Source organism: Symphodus melops (genome assembly GCF_947650265.1).
Source record: "Symphodus melops genome assembly, chromosome: 2".
Lineage (NCBI taxonomy): Eukaryota > Metazoa > Chordata > Actinopteri > Labriformes > Labridae > Symphodus > Symphodus melops.
The window spans coordinates 3,966,674-3,987,107 of NC_136692.1; the positions used below are offsets into that span (position 1 = coordinate 3,966,674).

A 20,434-nucleotide genomic window follows, 5' to 3' on the forward strand; every position below is an offset into this window, starting at 1 on the left:
GACTCATCAGCATTCTGGTTATGAAGTCTGGACGATACCCGCGTGGCGTCAACACAGGCATATTAGTTTTCATTGTGCGTGGTGGAAGCATAGCGCGATATCTCCTTACACGCCCTGCACAGCTCCGGCTGCTGTGAAACGCAGAGGACTGACGTTTGATTTTGAGGTCATAAATAAGACACCACGTTAGGATCAAACAGGATCAGGTGACAGATTTGTGATGATAAAAATAGACACTTTTATTGATCTGGCATTGAATATCAGATATGTGTCAAAATACTCTTGAAACACTTATCAGATTTTTTTTTTTTTTTTGTAGATTTATTATTTTAACGAAGCACACTGAATGTCCCACTGGAGCCGAACGTGAAGCCACTTAAAGAGCGCCATACATTTGCTCTTTAATTGAGGCTGTCAGCTTCCCAGGAGGAATGCACCATCCTATTTCGGGCATAAAAACAGTCACTTTTAAAAATATATATATATTGACGCTCTGCATCAACTCTCTCAACGTGTCCGCGGGCTGAAATCAGCAGTGAAGAACAACGGGCAGGCGTATTATCATGCAAAGCTGCACTCCTCCGTCAACGTTGGGAAAATTTCAGGTGTCTGCAGGGAGTGATTGCTAATGGGATGTCAGGTGTCCGCTTGATTGACGCGCGGCTCATAAACCTGTCCGACTCCTGCCTGTTTCAACACAAAAACCACAGCCATCAGGAAGAGAAAGTATCCACTCCACCTCCGGTTGGGTTATTCGTTCAGAGCACAGTTACTAAACACAGACACAGACAGGACGCAGCGCGGGGGACGACTCGAGCGGGATGTCGTCTCGAGACAAGAGACAAACATGATCCGTCACTTGTGATGCGGGCCCCGAAAAAATGCAACCAGTGTCACGACTGACAAAGATTTGTGGGATATTAGAAAGTGTCATCCCTCATTCTGAGTCATTTAATGATCGTCTTTCTTCCACACTCTGTTACGTTTTTAATAAACGAATGCAAGCAGGCAAGAAAAAGGCACATCATTTATGTAATTAAAATCTTAGAGCTGTTTAGTTCAAATGTAATTAATGAACACAATCATTTCATTTGGCTACATTCAGTCTGTGAAAGATGAATTTAGGGGTTGTGTGTGTGTGTGTGTGTGTGTGTGTGGTGGTGGGGGGGGGGGGGGGGGGCGTCCTTTGACTGTTGGAAGAAAATAACACAGAAGTTTAGTTTGATGCACAAAATTGTAAGATAGGAATTAAACTTGTCTATTTTTTTTAACTCAGATAGAAGACCAAACGAACCGAGACCAGGTCAGGGCGAGACCGAGTCAAGACCGAGACCAAAAATATCACAGAAAAATCATCGACTTGTGCGCCGGCACGTCACTCACTTAAAGCGTAACACCAGGAAAGTTTGGGCGGAAACCGAGGGATAAAAATCTCTACAAAACTACAAATGAATTGAGGTTCGTTGTTCTTCCAGAAAGAGACGTCCCACTTTTTCACGTTGAAAAATAGCCTTTCAGCGGTGGTCTTAACCAGCCTTTGACTTGTCTATGACGGAGAGCTTCAGAAAGTGGTCTTGAGACCAGTCTTTTTTAAGAGCAGGTTCGAGTACTACAACACGTCTGTACAGTATACATTATGGTCTGTAAAAGAACATATGCGGTGCTGTGTTCAGCCATGGATTATTCATGACATCCTCTTTGCTTGCACGCGACGTGACCGACTTTGGTGAACCCAGTTGGAATACGATTTCCACTCCGAGCGTTGTTAAAATATAGACTGCAGTATAATGTATGTATAACAGACTATTAAATGATACAATCAGCCATCAGTGTATCTGGAGGATGTCAAACATGAAGCAGCGTGAACATCGAGCCAAAGGGAAATGTGGCTCTCGTCCGACAACCATATTTGTAGTTTTGGTTTATGCATAAGCTGCATCCTGTCGATTCATTATGCAGACCAGAGTGTAAGCAGAGTCACGGCAAACACAAACACACACTCACATCCAAGTTTGCTCATGCAGGCAGGCACAGTTAGATGTGCAGATGTTGCACCTACACACACGCACACACACACACACACACACACACACACAAACACACACAAACACATGTGTTGAATATGCAGACACATGTAACGAGAAGAGAGGGAGACTGTTAATTAACCAGAGCTCGTTAATTCTCTTTGAACCGACAGCAAGGAGGTTTACACACTAATTACCTTGATGACTGAGCCAACCTGCACACACACACACACACACACACACACACACACACACACACACACGCGCGCACACACACATCTTCACACTTCAAACACACAGCCGTGTATTCTCACCGGCTGACATAACACATCTTGCAGGCTTTGCAAGTCTCGCGCTCAAACACAGCAACAAAACACAAACATTAAGGTGTGAAGTCTCAGTCACACGCAGAAACATATGAACACGCACACACACACACACACACACACACACACACATGCGCTGCAAAGCTGAAATGAAAGCTTTTTTTTTTTTTCTTCAGTTCAGTTCTTTTTTTTTTTCTTGAGTTCAAACCCATCATGCCTTTGTTTGATTCACACAGATGGGCCCAAAATAACTTCACAATAATCCTGTACAGTATCAGGACACTCACACACACACACACACACACACACACACACACACACAGAGCGCTGTGCAGATGAGTAAAGCTCCCATGTCAGTATTGAACTGTAATGGCCCGTGTCAGATTAAGGGAAAGGTTTTTTATGTCCCCCGTCAAACTCAATTAATATTCCATCAGCCACCATTTCATAGGCCACACTGGACCTTAGCTAATTCATCCGTGTGTGCGCTCGCACGTGTGAGTGTGCGTCGACTTTCAATGGATACTTTTTTAAGATGCAAGTCTTCATTGCAATTCCTCAGAAAAATCATAGAAAGCATGCAAGTACAAACACACACACACACACACACACACACACACACACACACACGTGCTTTGTTCTTCCTCAGTGTTGTTGGAAACATCAAGGCTCTTGGGAATAGAGAATGTTTCTTTTCTTTTTCTTTTTTGCGTTGTACCTGGTGAAAGAGACTGTAAATACAAATTAGAGACAGGTGGGATGATAAGGAAAGAAGGTGGAGATGCAGTAATGTTTCTAAAAGACAAAATTGACAGAAAATGAGTGAGATGTTTTAAGCCTTAACAACTGCTGAACAGGCTCCAATGAGTAACGTTTTATGGCTCGAATGTGCGTAAACATGGGATTTTGCGTGAGGAGTAAAATAAATGTTCCATTGAGTAAAAACGCTGCCGACAGAGAAGTCAGAAGACGAGAGACAAATGGAGAAAGGGAGGGTTAAAGAGTGAAGAGGAGTTATGGGTCAATAAAGCCCTCTGTGGGACGAGGAGAGGGACTCATAACGAGGTCAAGGACACATCATCGATCGCCACGTCATAAAGCTGACTGGCATAGAAGAAAGGATGGGGGAGGGGGGAGGGGGGGGACGGAGAAAGAATGAAAGGGGGAGAGAGTTACTGCCGAGACAAGCGGAGACAGCAAGATCGTCCGAAAGAAAGGCAGAGAGAGAGAGGGAGAGAGAGAGAGAGAGAGGGAGGGAGGGGAGAAATAGCAAATAAAATTATGAGGATGAAGAAATGAAAGGGGGCAGCTCAGGCCTGAAAGAGGGTTAGAGGGAAATTGAATTAGATGGAATCACAGCTGAACAGAATTCTGTTATTGAACAAACAAGCACACACAACACACACACACACACACACACACACACACACACACACACACACACACACGTGTCCAAACTGAAGTAACTCACTTCTTCTCTGTCAATCAATCCTGCCCTTTGGTCCAGGCTGGATTTCTGCATTCAGAAAGTCTTGTTAACCCCCGAGTTTAAGCCCCACATGAACTGCTATGTGGGCGGCTGTGGCTCAGTGGGTAAAGCCGTCTCTCAATCGGAAGGTCGAGGGTTTGATACCCAGCTCCTGCGAGCAACATGTCCGGAGTGTCCTTGGGCAAGACCCTTTTTTTCTACCACAATCCAACTTGTGATGTCACAAACTGAGAACATTTGAAACGGAGCATTTTTCTCTGTGTGGTAAGACTTAAGCAGAACACCAACAAAGGACTGGATGGATTTATTTCACATTTTGTGGGTCGTTAGACTCTCAGGTTACCCAAATAAATCTTAAAAACACTGTACAAGTGGATTTTTCATAATATGTCCCCTTTAAGGCATGCGAGCACCAGGGCGTATGGTTAGCTATAGGTGCACTGTTTTGATAGAGGCTTTCACACTTGCAGAAAACTTCCTAAAAAAACTCTGGATGTTTGACGGAGGAGTCTTCGAAAAAATGAAACATTTATGGTTCCAGGGTTCAGATGTTCTCTGCCTCTGTCTGTCATTGAGCTCTGAAGGTCGACATCTTCAGTGTGCCCTTCTGGGCCGAGAACTTTTTGGGAGCTGATAAGCCGGGTGAGATCATTTGTGCCCTGTGTTTAACCCTGTAGGGCTTGAGGGCTTAGCGGTTAGGTCGTACGTATGCAGAGGCTCGTCCTTGTTGCAGCAGTGTTGGGTTCAACCTCAGCCTTTAGCCTCATCCCCTGCACACACAAAAAACAAGAACTTAGCAGAATTCCCAGCACACTAACCAGTCGTGGTTATGACCTAAAGTCTCTCAATCCAGCTCTGCATAAAAATGAAGAATGTCACAGTGATCAGATATTTTCTGTCTGCGTGGTGAGGAAATATTGGGGGATTCTGTAAATAGCTTCAAAACACAGTCTCAAGTCTCGTAGAAAAGACCTCCTGGCTATTTCAGAGAGTGGCAAAGCGCCGATGACTCAAACATACTGGCGATACATGAGAGGCTCCAATTGGGGCAAACCATAATCCAAACAAATCTCTTATTTCAGTGTTTTCAGGCAAACAGGTATGACAGCCTGACGAGTGGAGAAATGGAGGAATTATTTGCGATGTGATGTCAAAAAAAAAGAAACTTGTAATGATAAAACAACTTGTATTCTCACTCTTCTACCACAAACATAATCTCTACTCGTGTCCTCTCTTGCTCTCTACACTCAGCCATTTATACTTTCTCACCCACTTTTCCCTCTCTGTTCCATTCCCCCTTGCCTGCACGGGTGGAAAAGAGGTTGGACTGCTTCATCTTCTCTAAAAATACACCACTCTCTCTCTCTCTCTCTCTCTCTCTCTGCTGAGAGTTAAGATGAAGACCCTGAGTTTCCAAGAACTGCAGCTCTCCCATTAGACGCTAATATCTCATCCTCCTCTTCCTCAGTCTTGCTTCTGCTCCCTGCTGTCTGATTCACTTTCTCTCGTCTTCCTCTCATCTAAACGTCGGTTCTGAAAAAAAAAAAAAAAAAAAAAAAAAAACACAAGCGCCCGGCCGTTCGTTTCCCCCCACTTCTGCTTAATTAATTTAGCTGTGCTCCTGTCTCGTCTCGTCTTGCACGTTCAGTAGGTGAGACGTTTAAATGTTTCCCTTTCTTCCGGGGAGAAAAAGAAGAATTGGTTCAGGGTTTGGCTTTCATGCCAGCCGTCCATCAGTTTCCCTGCAGATTATCCCGAGGCGACGTTCAGAGCTGAAGTTTTCCGCCCTAATCTGCGTCTTCCCTCTGTTCCCTGACTTCCTCTCTGTACGCCGTGTGTTTCAAAGCAGATCCAAATTGAAAGGGTTGTAATTTTATTTATTTTTTTTGTGTGTGCGAGCAGATAAATGAGTGTGCAAGGAGATAGGATGGGTGTTGTATAGAAATGGGCTCCCTGTCGCAGAGTGATCCCTCCCGGCCAGACGGAGTCATTTAACTTTCTCTGTTATGCTCTTTTATAGTCCCTCTGTCTCTCGACAAAGTGGAAACTGTTCCTCAAACTGGACTGGGGTGATTTGTCTGTTGCTACAGCATTAGGTGTGATGCACAGTTTGGATGAATGATGTGTGACGTCGCAGAATCAAAACCACTTCCACTGCAGGATTGGGAGATTTGTCACTGCTGCTGCTGGTTGGACAGTCTGTTTGAGCTCACAGTGATGTCTGCCCCACGGTTCAGTTACAAGTATTCACAATATTTATTGATCAAATTATCCAGGTCCAAATGGACTTCTACAGAGAGGTCGTTCCGATATTGACAGCCATATTGACAATCAATCTTTATTTGTATTGCACCATTTCCTAATTCCTACCGGTGCTGAGTTTGTTGTTTCTCAGATTCAAGATTCAGATTCTTTATTGCCCCACAAGGGGAACTTGGTATTGCAGCAGGAGCTCACAGAAGACGAGAAGCACAAATTAAAAACAAGATATAAAACCAAATAAAACTGCGCAGTCAGATCGGCCAAGAGCACGAACCAAAATGGGAATTCTGACCCGGTTGTTAAAGTAGAAAGTGGAGATGTGCAATTCAAGTGCAAGAAAAGTAATTGTTGTTTCACTTGTTATTGAATTTGGTTGAAATGAGACCTGAAGTTTTTTAGTCTGCCTCAACTGAAAGGTCAAGGGTTTCAAACCCCAGCTCCTGCAGCTACATGTCCGATGTGTCCTTGAGCAAGGGCACGAGTTGCTCCCACTGCTTCATGAGCGGCGTGTGAATGTGTATTAATTTGAGTTTTTGAGCTTTGAGTCGTCAGAAGAAATAAATCAGGAAACTGGAAACAAAGATCAGTGCATTGTTGTTTTTGTTTCTCCTCTTTACATTTGGACAAACATCGACCCATCACCAGATTTATCTTCTACCTCCCTTCACGTACCTTTCAATCAGCTAAGTGTTTCAGAGAGTGGGCTTAGCATCACCCAGCTGCTACCGCTGGGACCCACTCCAGATACAAAAAAACAGTCTTCAGGCAGTCCACTGGTTTGTAAACATCACCCATGTCCAGCTGCATTAATCTAAACTGGGATTAAAGGCCAACCGAAAACTTTGAAACTCCACCCTGATTGGTTGACGACTATTACCCTGCATTGTAGCAGCTAAGCTCATAATCAAGGCGAACACGATCAGATAATCTCAATATGTCTTTGCACAACCCGTGCCCACCCGCCTAATCCTTACAGATTTAGAATCTCAGATTAGGAATCCTGGGTGATTAATCCCATATTGTGTGTGTGTGTGTATGTTCCCTGCAGGGGACCCTTCGCCGAGTGACCTTCTCAGTTGTCAGCCAGCCCCAGGACGGCGGCTGCTATGACAGCGGCCTGGAGGACTCGGAGACGCCGAGCAGCAAGAGTTCATCAGGGCCGCGGCTGGGAGCCCTGCCGTTGCCCGAGGAGGGATACGAGCGGACCACACCGGAGGGCAGCGTCGGCGAGGAGGAGCATGTGGAGAACGGTCAGAGCGAACTCACAAACACACCAATCCTTCCCGAAACAGCCGACAAGAAACTTCACAATCCAGTAAAAATAAAGATTTATCGTTCATTTCATGACACATTTTAGGTGCTGTACTTTACTAGGAAGTTTTCATTGTACACACACTCGATGTCAGCACACACGTACACACACACACACACACACACACACACACACAGCAGAGACAAAGATTTTGAAAAACCTTGACTTGCTGTCAGGGACTCCGGGGCCTTTTTCTCTCACCATGCAAAGAGAAGAATTCTATTGAACGCAGGAATTGTCCTGTATTGTGTGTTTTTACTGTATGTTTGTGTGTAAGTGTGTTTTTGTGTTTGTGTGTAAGTGTGTAGCGTGTTTTTCAAGAGGCCCTTCCATGGCCTTGTCGTTTGTCAACCGTTCAAATCTTTCTTTTCACCAACAAAAACTCTGTTATTACCCTATTTGACCAGATTTTTGTCAAGGATTTATTAAAGCACAAAAAAAAAAAAAAAAAACACTTCTCATTTTTCCGATTTTTTTTCCTTCCTTTCTTTCGGATTGTGGGCGACTGCGCCAGAGCTGCTGAACAAAAGCAGCAAGGTCGCTTTAACCTTGGTGACTGATTGTGCTCCTCGTGGGGTTAAATGGCGCCTTTACACGGAGGAATGTTGTCGGTAGTTGAAAAGGTCAGACGGGGAGAAGAGAATTTGAGCAGAGGATCCTTAATGTTTGGTTTTAATCATTCCCTTTAATTATCTGCTTGTTTGGTTCACGTTCGGCTGCAGCAAAACAAGGACGACAGAACGATATTACATTTCTTGTTTTGAATTCAGAGAGAAATAATCAGAGGCTGGATGTGTTTTAGAGTTTCTCATGAGATGTGTTTTATTATCTTTAACTACGTGGAACACCAAACGTCCTCTGTCATTTGCGGGATTGTTACACGTACCTACTTAATCATCATTATGTGTCCTGTCTCCATTTATTATGATGTCAGTATCGATTCATAAACGACTGCTTTTTGATTGGTCATAACGCGCCCTGTGGCCCCCGGCCCGTGTGCGACATCATTACGCTCCCAGGTGGCCTGACTAACCTTTTGACCCCACACTCACCGGGCGTGATGTGTTACTTTATATTTTCATTGCATCTGAAGACGCCGCAATTTTCAATCCAATTTGAGGCCGTTACGTGACGTGACCTCACTTCTCACCTCTCATAAAATGTCAACTTCATGTTGTTGTTTTTTTTTGTAAAACACGTTCTTTGTCGTCAGCGTTTTTTGCTTTGTTTTTTTTCGCCATAACAGCGGTTTCTTGCCTGTTTTCAAACCCTCCCTTTGTCCCCGTTTTTTAAAAGTCATTTATCTTCTTCCTGACTTCCTCAGCAAATGTGCACCTCCCGTTTTCTGTTCGTCTCGCAGCATTTTTCTCACGTGTTAGGACACATTGCTTGTGCCTTGCTTGTTTGTGTTTTGACTTCAGATGTTTGAAAAAGTCGGCGCAGCAGGACAGGAAGGTGTAATGTTTCTGTCCTCTTCTCTGTCCAGATGCCAGACAGCTGCCAGATGTTGCTCTGACAGGAAAGTGCACCAGGGAATGTGATGAGTTCGGCCACTCCGACACCTGTTGGATGCCAGTTCGTCGCTCGTCCCCTCGTCAGCGCCAGCGCCACGGCAGCGACCCCCCGCGGCTCTCCACCTTCGCCCCTGGAGACGACAACAACAATCTCCGCGGTAACGACCACGAGAGTGACAGCGAGAGCGCCGGCAGCGCGGGGAGCTCCGAACCAGGGGTGGTCGTCGGCGGAGAAGGCCAGAGATTACCCTTAGCCAACGGGGATCCTCTCGGCACCCTGGGTAGGGGAGACCGCAACAGGAACATGGGCGATCACAACCGTAACCTTCTGAACCGCAAGATGACTTCGGCGTCCTACGACACGTTTAGCAGCGCAGGCTTCGGGAGGCGCCAGCCAGAAGAGGAAGGAGGAGAGGGCCAGGACCCGCAGGAGGTCATACCACTGACTCGGACAGGAGGGGACTACAAGACCACGTCCTGCCTCACGTTGTCACGCCGCGAGGTCTACCTGTGACCGCCATGCAGTGGAGCAATCAACACCTCAACATCCCCCTCATTGAAAAAAGAGGGAGGGATCAAATCTAACTGGCGGGTCATTCGATTGGACGGCCTTGTAGACCTGCGAAGATGCGAAAACGTCCGAAAAGATAAGCTATATATCAAAATTGGAACTTTTGGGATCCTGACTAATATTTATAGGAACTTTAACTTAAGGGAGTAATGAATCAACTCTTTGGAGAGCTCTGACTTTCTAAAAATAAGTCTCTTTTTTTAACTACTGGTGAAAGCTGCCTGCAGGCGAAGCTCCTATTATGTCCATGTGGAGGAGGACGACTTCATCTCCTCTTTTTTTTTTAACCTGAATGTGATGCATGCCTGACCCTCTGACACAGAGGGCTCCTCCTTGTGAAGGAGAGACACTGAGATAATCATGACGCTATTAATCACTCGGTTCTTACATTAACTAAAATTTACACCGAGGTTGATTCGAGGCCCCAACTGGTGAACCATCTGCTGGAAGAAAAAAAAAAAAAAAAACCACTGAGGTCTTATCCAATCAGAACAGATCAGAAGAAGTAACTGGTCTTTGATTGAGTTATTTGGATGTAATTCAAACCAATCAAACTGTCTGACGCCTACTTGACTCTATCATAACGTGAGACGGGGATATTAACCAATCAAACTGCTGAGAATCTTATAAGTCATAAACAAGGTATCAAAGCACCAACACAAGTGTGATCACTGTACAGAAAAAAAACAAACAACGTGCTGATCTACAAATCAGGTATTGTTCTTAGAAAACAAACTGTAACGACATGCTAAAAAGACTTCTTCTTCTTCTTTCTTTTTTTTACAGAAATCAAATGTAACCATGCAGATGACAAGGCTCTCATAGCCTGTCAGTAGTGCCACAATGTGAAAACCTGTGTTTTATTGTTTCGCCTTCACACCCAGTCTGTATGTATATAGAGTACGTGTGTGTATTTGATAACGCAGCGGCAGGCAGTGTTAGCTCTGTGAGGCTGCGCAACACTTCACAATAGACTGAGTCCACTGCTCACCTACAGTATCCTGACATTGTTCATGTATCCTATATGTTCTCTCTCACACACACACACACACACACACACACACACACACACACACACAGCATGGAGACTCAAACTCATACAGTGCATTAACAGAATGTGAACATGCTAAAGGCCGCAGTTTAGGACATGAATCAGTGGCTGTGTAACATAAATTATAAGATAACTTGCATTAACTTCCATACACGCACACACACACACATATGCACATACATGCATATAGGTAGAAAGACAAACCCATATTAATATATGCGAAATTCACACGCACAATGTGTGTATGTGCTCCTCTCATCATTTCTTAGCATATTGCCTCTCATTGATGTAGCTGTAGCATTTTTGCCTGCTCCCCTCCAGCCAGTATTTAAACAAAAAATGTATTTAAATAACTACTCATCTCTCCGACTGACGTGTGGGGCGACATTAAAGGGACATTTTCCAACATGACATCCACTGTATGTAAAGATAAGACTGTGTGGGAATGTGAGATATTCTGCATAATGTAAGTAGGACTCGTAGAAAAACCAAATTTATGTAAGAAAAAAAAAAGGAAAAAAAAGAAACAGACTCTGCATGAAAGACAGATAATGCTAACTTTTTTTCTCTCTTTTTAAATACCACACGCCTTTTTGGATACCACGCCTATTTGGATACATCTGTGCTATATGTGTGCGCTAACGGGGAAATGAAGATAATGATGGTGGCAAGGGAGTCAGTGTCAGTGGATTAAGCTGTTCTTTCTTTTATCACTGAGTGAGTTTTTCGGGGTGAACCTCGGGCCTCGAAATCTCACTTTCCCAGTCCGGGGGTTGGCGCGAGAGTGTGCCGCCAGCTGTTTCAAATAAGAACACAATGTTGTGAGAACGCAGAGTTCTCCTGCACCCGTTTTCTTCTTCTTCTTCTTCTTTTTTTCCACCGCACAGTGCCGACCTGAACACGCCCAAACCGCTGTGCTGAGCGGCACAGATAACAGGCTCCTTCACGTTCGTCCTTCCCAGCAGCTACTGCTCGACTCCACATCCACTCTGCTGCACTGGGCTGAAGGGTGGGTGTGGATTGAGGCCAGCACATCTTAATTCCCATCATCAGTGTGTGGTTCATTGGTGTGATAGGGATAATAGGGTTAGGTCGTCCCTGTGGTCTTAATGAGTTTCCTTTCTCCTCTCTTGATCTGCACTGATCTCATTAATGTCTGGATCGGCGAATGCTGGAAAATGCCAGAAAGTATGTCTCCTCATTTTTTTCCTGCTTGTTTTGTGATCAGATAAAGGAACGGGGAGACATGCTTTTATTTTTTGTGCTACAATTGAATTCAACTAAAGATTGCACAGGGTTAACCAGAAAAGAGAGCAACACTCAGGTAAGATGTGCGACGATGTTTAACTCCTTGGTGGTTTTTGGCCACACACAAACTTCCGCACTGTTGCTGCTTTCCTCTCCCCAAACTGAAAGATAACGTGCAGATTTTGTAATCGTGTTACGATGGTACGATGGTCGTGCTCTGGGCCAGGAACGTGCGAGCTCTATGTGCGTGATTACTTTATATACCTGTATATAACTTCAACTTCCCCGCTCCGTCACTGACCCCCTTTAGCTCGTTTCAGGCCACTGATGTACTTACTCCCTAAGCCGTCATTACCCTCAAATCCCCAGCATGGCTGTTTACTGAGCTCTGTTATTGAGAGACTACTGTGCTTAGGATGAAACAAAACTCAAGGCCTCAACATGTGGAGTTAATCTGTCCGTGGAGTGTTCACATTGAAAAGGGATTGGTGAAAACAATCACAAAAAAACATCCTGCAGGGATGAGGCAGGACACACACACACACACACACACACGCACGCACTCTCTCCGGGAGAAAGAGTTCAGAAAAAGTGTGTCTGTGTGCGGCAAAAAAGGGTCTTGAAAGAAGAAGTGACGTTCAGTTGGTTTAGGGAAGAGACTCTTGATGCAGCCCTGCTTCTTCAACGCGGCGGATCTTTTCTTCAAACTGCTGTTTTAAGGCAGTTCCATTATGGCACCTTTTCGAAACCCCTTCCATCTGGATTTAAGGGAACTTGTAAATGAGCCCGTGTGGGTGTGTATCTTTTTTTTATACTGCACGTTTCAACATGAATATGTTTCTGTCGACGGCAAAACACAGAGGGGAGACAAAGAGCGAGAGAGAAGAGCGCAAACATCTGCGATATATCAACCACTGAAATCGAGACTTTTTAGAAGAAAAAAAAAACAGACACTCCAGCGCACATCATGAACCTGTCATCCCCCCTCGTGCTGTTACTCTTATAGCCATGTACAGATAAAACGACACTGTAGAAACAGACAACTGGAAACCATAACGGACTATGGCATGCTTAAGGTCTTCAAATCTGCACTTGAGAAGAACATGAGAAAAAAAAACGTTATTTTTTATTTTCCTCTTCGTCTTCGTTTTTTTTTGTTTTTTTTTTCTCTGAAGGGGCCTGCTCTGTATTTTTTGTTTGTTTGTTTGGTTTTTTTTGCTGCCTCGATCCTGTAATTACTTAATGAACTAATTGCATTTGCTATGACGTGAAGGAAGAGGAGTGTGGACGAAAGGTTTGGTACGAAGATGAATCGTGTAAAAGTTTGACTTTGACATTAAAAACTTCAAACACTGTTGTGAGTCTGCTTTTTAAAAAAAAAAAAAAAAAGAAAAGAAATCATTTCATATAATGCTCAGAGACGATCAAAAGACAGAGCTCTTACAAAGATCTCTGACGAAATTCTGCTTTGGATGTCACAGGGGAACACTGGTATGTTCGGTACCACTTGGTCATCGCTTACAAATTGATGCAAATATGTCATTAATACTATAAACAAAGAAGCATTAATGACATTGAATCAATTTTTAATTGACGACCAAGATAAATGCTTTGAATAAAGTCCCCGCGACCCGGCTCCGGAGAAGCCGAAGAAAATAGATGGATGGATTGAATAAAGATGCAGCAATCGTGAAATCATGGCCAATACTGTTATCAACGTTTAAAACAACAATGGAGCCGACTCCAATGTTGTTTTTATTACTTCTTCATGTTTTTCAGATGTGCCACGAGGTTTGAGGAAGTAGAAGTGGTGGTATTTCCTCTCTAAATGTCACAGGAACGTGTCTACATGTTGCTGATATTTCCCAGAGAGAGCGTCAGAATCCCATAGGGCTGACATTTTCTTTATAATGAATAAAGTTTGTCAAACAGTGGACTTCTTCTGCCCAATGATAAGTCTTTACTCTGAATAAACATTTAGGTATAAGCTTGTGCTATGAGTCATTGGGTTGATGTTCGTGAATGGGCCCGATACAGATGTTCAAATGATACGTTGTTTTATCCCTGGTTTATCAATCAACCTATAACCAAGCTCCTCTAAGCAATAAACAAAAACAACTCGAAGCTTGCTAGGCTGAGGAATATTTGTGAAAAAAGAGTGGAACTTACTTTTCAGTTTTAGCCATTCTGTAACATCTCAGTGATCTCTTTAAATAAAGAAAGACAACTATTTAGTGTTTTAAGTATTCGGCTTCCCATTTGTAGTCCAACTAGGCCTCTGTAGTCCATTAACATTTCTGCTAAGCTGTGCATGAAAACAGTCCATTTCAAAAAGTAAAAGAGATGGAAGAATTGGCAGACCCATCGCTCATAATCTGAACACCATTAAACTCTTTTTAACAGTATACACAGATCTCTTGTGAATAATAAAAATGGAAACTCAGTTTTTTAGACAAAACCTTTTAACTCCAACCCTATCTTTGGTTTCTCAGGTTGCAACTCAGACTGTAAAATTTAAACAGCAAAAACTGTCTGTCAAGTCTCAGAGGCATCACATCCTGACATGGTCAGAACAGAGTGGATTGGCTCTAATATTGCAATATTAGTAATATTAACAAATGCAAATTTGATAGACAGACAGATTTGTTTGTTCGACTCTCATAAAACCGCAAGGGTAACTTTTAAACTGCTGACAAAACATCTCTTATCAAGGTCCATGTGCATGTTTATTCAGTGGTATTTGATCATTGATTGATTTTGTTATCCAGGCTCATCCTTCCATGACAAACAAGCAAACCTTATTTACTGATTAAAGCCACTCCGAAGCTCAAGAACAAGAGAGGAAGTTGGCCTTGACAGGAGATTGTGTTGACATCTGTTTCCAAGGTCATGTATTAAAAAAACTGCCAAGTTACATTTTTAAACAGCACTGGATGCAAAGCCCACAGAGCCAAAATCTTTCCATCCTTCCATTTAGCACAATGACACCTTGATACTCTCATTTTAATGGGCAGTGTCAATTTAAACCTGGCTCAGTCGCATGCTGACTTGAATACATTTCTAAAATATCAGTAAAAAAGTGGCACAAGCCATCAACCTTATCTTTAAAAGGTGAATTTTCTCACCTGTATCCGGCTGCAAGAAAACTTTTTAAAATGAATGAAGAGAGCAATTTGGATTTATCTGAAAATGCTTCAGAGGTGTTAACTGTGGGAGAGATTAGCGTGAAGGACTCCAAATGTCAGAGAAGTCCCACAAGCTGTTTTTTCTGTCCTGTGTAGTGTGCAACACTGCCACCAAGTGGTCGTGATGCAGTATGACTTCAGCTTCCAGGCAGCGTGTGAGATTATTCTGAAACACGTCAGGAGCTGGTCATCTTTGTTTAAGATGCATAATAATAATAATTACTATCATAGTGTGAGAAAAGGAAAAAAAAGGGAGGAAATCGTTGTCTCCAAATAGACTTCAAAACTACAACCATCACTGAAGAGCTATAAATACAGTTCTTTGCATTTTCTCTCAAAGTCTCTTTATGTTGACACCTAGAAGATACACCTGCCATTTTAAGTTAAAGTACAGACAATGTTTTTACATCCTTCTTCCATCCTGCTTGAGTGAAACGTAAAGACGTTAAATGAGGCTCGAGCTAGAAAATGATATTTTCATGAGTATAAGGAAGGGATGTAATGATACATTGCAATACAAAAAAAAATCTATACAAAAAAAAGACCATTTAAATCAATGAGACAAAAAAAAAAACATTTAGCAATTCTATTCTTTACCAGCAGGGGGCAAAATCTGGTTTTAGCTTCTCAAGTTCAAGATCATTAGTTAAAGAAGAGAGGCATTCATACATAACTGAAGCAGGTTCAGATCTTGCAGTTGAGAAAGCATCTTGTTTTGAAGATAGGCTGTATAGATAACGCACACATGCTTCTTTGAAAAGCACCTCATAGATAACGCTTGTGAATTGACATCATGTCATAAGGTGCTCAGTGGTTGAGTATGAGATATTGAGATACAACAATCTGTGATAAGCGCTGCCTAAATAGATGTTTATGCATTCTTGGCTTGTTGGTTAGTTCATTTTGTAGTTCATAATCATTTATGGATTTGTGGTGTATGGAAAAAACACAATAAATAAATCATCAATCATATTCAAATTGAAGATAGCGTGGTGATATGTTTGAGTATATTGTAGCATTATTTGTATTGGACTCTTTAAGTCTTATTAGTGTTTAAATAATCGTCAGGTGTTCAGTTCTTATGGCAAAAGGAGGCTGCATGAAAGTTTCAACATACAAAAATCCTCTTTTTTTCACTTTTCAATGATCCGATTGAGTCAACAAAAAGACAAAATCTGCTCTGTTTTCCTTTTAAACAGGTCTGGAAGTTGGTCTGCATTTTGTCACGGTCCAATCACATAGTGCAGGTCCACTGCAGCCTGCTAATTGGATCTTGAAATTCCTAAATCAATATTCACATCACAGATTGAGCGATGCATGCTATTTGAGGAAAGGATTGACATCATCCAATTGTGTTTTAATAACGATCTCGTATTTGATTTAGGTTGAGCTGATATTTCCCTTTCACTGACTCTAAAGCCATGTAATTTGTACCCTCATTATTTCCACTTAGTATAATCACTTGTTTTAAAATGTTGGCATGTGTCTCTTCCAATAAAAGTCTGTATTCAACTGCAAATAATGAATTACTGACCACAGCTTTGGGCCCTCTGGAAAGGAGCAGACCAGACATTACAAACCCCCGAAGGAGCAATCGTTCTGCCGCCTTCTCTAAAGTCATAAAAAAAAACACATAAAAGAAAAATCATTAAGCCACACAATAAAACCTTCTCTGGAACCTCAGAAGCATCAGGTATCATATCCATCAACTTCTAGTTGTGCGTCGGCTCATATTCAGTGTCAGCCATGAAAAGGTGTTGTTAATAAATCCCAGTTTTAGCAGATAAATGGACAAGGAGGTGTCTGCCGTGCAAAAACAAGATGTCCGTTTTCTTTGAACTCTTAATTAAATTCTGAGGATAGACCCGGTGGATGTGAATTGAATATGTTTTACAGATATTGAGGAAAATGTTGCAGGGGAGGCATCTGGTGTGACTAAACTCCAGAATGCTAACCTCCTCTCTCGCAATGTCGAGTCCATCAAATGGTCTTTGGTGTTGTCAAATGCTGTCAGGAGCTTTGACAGACTTCTTTCCTGGGTGAGAAGGAGCTGTGATTCATTTCTTTAGATCAACTTTCACATGCAGAGAGAGAGAGAGAGAGAGAGAGAAACATTTCATCATGCATCCAAATAAGAGAAGAAAAAAACATGTTCAAACGTCCATATCTGATCCATTGGTATGTTGTCCAGTCAGCTAACGTCTATGCCAGAGTGCTTCTACTGTCCAACACCAAAGAAACCCTCAGAAGCTGTATAGTCGAGCATAAAGCGTCACAGATGTAATCATTTCAGTCGGTGCCGTGTTCCTCTGTTCAGAAAAGCCTTGCAGCAGAGCTGTAAACATTCCCTATCTCTCTTGCAGATATTCGCCAGGCAGTTGAGATTTGATCCTCCCTGTGTTCCTCCGTGGGCTGTCATTTACGTCTCTTCATCCTTTCATGGTCACATCAGCCTGAACTCATCAAAGCTGTGCCATCAGCACTCTAGGTGGAATAGCATCAAATAACACGTACAGGACGTGATTTTACATGAAAGCATATCCTTTAGCGCGATGAGATACTGTATACTATATGTGAGCCTACAGCCACACAAAGGCTGAATCTTTCCAATTTAAATGGAGCGCTCCACATGATCCGTAATCTCTATGAGGTGAGAAAACAGAAATGACCTTTAGATTTGGACCATTCATTCATGAATATTTACATCAAATACATTATTTGGAGTTCAGTGGGGGGAGTAGCATTACTTTTACTATGATGCAAGACGGCCTGATTAAGGACACTTTAGGCATGTTATCTCGTCTTTTTTGTTTAGTTCTGCATCAGTCACAAATATCAGGAGTGCTGGGCTGACTTTATATTAAGCACTAACATTTACAAACCAATAAGGTTTTGTATTAGAGGAGTGAAGTTTTCAGATCTGAATTCTGCAAGACACAAACAACCTCAAATAAACTGCAAACAAGAAATGATAATGGTTCACAATGGTTACCTGGAATACACTCTTTTCCCTTTAAGTTTACAGTGCAGTAAATGTCATTATATGTCAGCCAATCATCACTAAACCACAGGTCAATCCAAAATGCAGATGCCAGATAATCCCTTCATTGGCTACCTGTAAAATTAAAAATCAAGTATTAAATCCGCACGGATTTACTCACATCGAAATCACTGCATGACCTCGCCGCCATGCTTCATTTCTGAACTTGGTCCATTTTCCTCGTCCACGAACTTCATCTAATCTTAGCATCCCCCGCTCTACTTCTAAAATGAAACGTGGACGTGCTTCTGTCGTTTTAGCCCCCACTCTCTGGAATCAACTCCCACAAACCATCAGATCTACAATCTTTGGACAGTTTTAAGAAGCATGTATGTTCAGTCCTTATGAATTGTTTAACTGATTTATTTTGTATAACTGCCTTTATACACAACATTTTAATTGCTTCTTTACTTCCTCCAAGAGTTATCTGCTTTGAGTATGTTTCCTCTAAACATGTTATTGTATTTATAATATATCATATATTTTTCCTCTTTATCCGGGGGGGGGATGACCTGTAGGTGCTGGTGTGTAATTTGCTGCATTCAAGTGATTGCAGCGGTGTGTGTTATCAGTGATTGGCTGAGAGTCGACAGTTTCCTCTGATAGACCGGAGACACATCTGATGCTCCATTGTCATGTTTTTTTTTTGGGGGGGGGGGGGGGGGGGGGGGGGGGGGGGTTCATATCACAATGAGTGTACAAATTCTCATCAGAAGTGGGATTCAAATGCAAATGGGAAAGTGTTTGGCTTATAGTGGATAGGTATTAGGCAGATTAAGGCTGTCATCTACTCTTGTATTTGAGTAGATAGACTAACAATTGGAGTAGTAGTTTTTTCGAAAGGGAAAGGAGTGTGGGGTCAAGTTAATTTTATGAACTTCTCATGAAACTTCTTCCATCCTCCTCCAATGAGAAGCCTTCAAAAGCAAGATTTGCTCCTGTCACAAAGCTCAACAAGGACCCCCACTGGACAAAAGGAGAATTACAGCCTGAATAAAGTGCAGGGTTTTAGATGTCCCATGGGTGACACTTTAGTTCTTAGCGTGCTGCAGCATATTTTCTAATCTGCCTGTCTAAGAGATTAAAAAGTATTGAACTTTTTAAATTCCAACATGGAAATGTTTTCACATTACGGGACTTATTAAGATGATACATTACAATCATATCCAAGCTGCAGGCTGACAGAGAAAATCTAAGAGCTACATGTAAGCACTGTCCCTTTATATTTTCAAGTGACATCAAGTATGCAAACATTAAACAATGAGCACACATTAAACATTAACCTCTTTACTAGATAATGAGTTTTTATGGCATCAAAACCAGAACTGATTGCCAAATCTGTGGTTTTTGTTTGCCATTTCATTTCCCTCACCATGTTGCTGCCTTTAGGTGAAAAGAATATTTTCATATAAAGTAGTTGGAAGCAGCTCAGATAAACACAATATAGGCACCTAGGAGACCATTAGTGATGGCAAAACAGCACAGCTGGCTCAGTAATTTGCCTGGATGCAGTCAACCTGTCGGTTATTTCCAAACAGCCGCCTGTTCCTTTCAAGGGACGGGGAGTCTCTGCATTGTTATGGCACCTGTTCAGACTTTTATATACCCCGAGCACACACACACTGCTTTCCAACTATTTCCATTTCTGTGATTTCAGGACCAGAAAAAACAAAAACAAAAAATTCACTCTCACAAGCTCAATATTACATCTCTCTGGTTTGCTCCCAGAGCAGATGGCAGCAGCAGCGCGCAGGTCTCTGTAGGTTTCCGTGAAGGTGATGTTTTCTGGAATCAGTTCAGCACTAGTGGAAGCCAGAAAAGCTTTACTTTTCAAATATACAGTCTGTAAGTTATAATATATATGGATGAGGTCCCAGAGCGGTTTCCCCGGGAAGATGGGAAAGTTACAGAAGTAGCAGACGATGTGCTTTTTTTCTCACACTGCAATCACTAAGAGGACCAGATATTTTGTAATGTGACCATACTGATACATATGACACAATTAAATATGATAATAAATGGCAGATAAAGAACCCTAAAAAACATGATCATCTTTATAGTGTGATGATCATGCAGAATGAGATCCTGCACTACACCTCAGGATGGAGCCTGACACTTGATATCTGTACGATGAAAATGTACATTATGTTTGTCAGACAATAAATGTGAGGTATAAATAAAAGAGCATATTTAAAACACACTCAAAGTAGCCAATTTAATATTCAAAAAGTTGACAAATTAAGTGTTGTGTCAGAAAAATAAACAGCAAACTGCAGCAATTAAACCTTAATGTTTGTTACAGTTTAATTATATATTATAATTACATTGTCAAGTCATTCACTTAGATGACACTTTAAAAACAACAGGAGGTGAACCAAAGTGCTTTACAAATAAATGTATATATACAAGAGA

At 42.2% G+C, this 20,434-nt stretch overlaps 1 protein-coding gene across 1 annotated transcript in view; it reads left to right on the forward strand.

The window, feature by feature from the left end:
- The window catches only part of pcdh7a (protocadherin 7a), a 48,832-nt gene extending 35,681 nt beyond the window's left edge, over positions 1 to 13,151 (forward strand). Inside the window, exons 4-5 of the mRNA XM_079337028.1 lie at positions 7,150 to 7,351; positions 8,900 to 13,151. Coding sequence (XP_079193154.1) covers positions 7,150 to 7,351; positions 8,900 to 9,441 — 744 coding nt within the window. The 3' untranslated portion in view covers positions 9,442 to 13,151. The remainder of the gene's footprint in view (positions 1 to 7,149; positions 7,352 to 8,899) is intronic.
- The last annotated feature ends 7,283 nt before the right edge of the window (positions 13,152 to 20,434 follow it).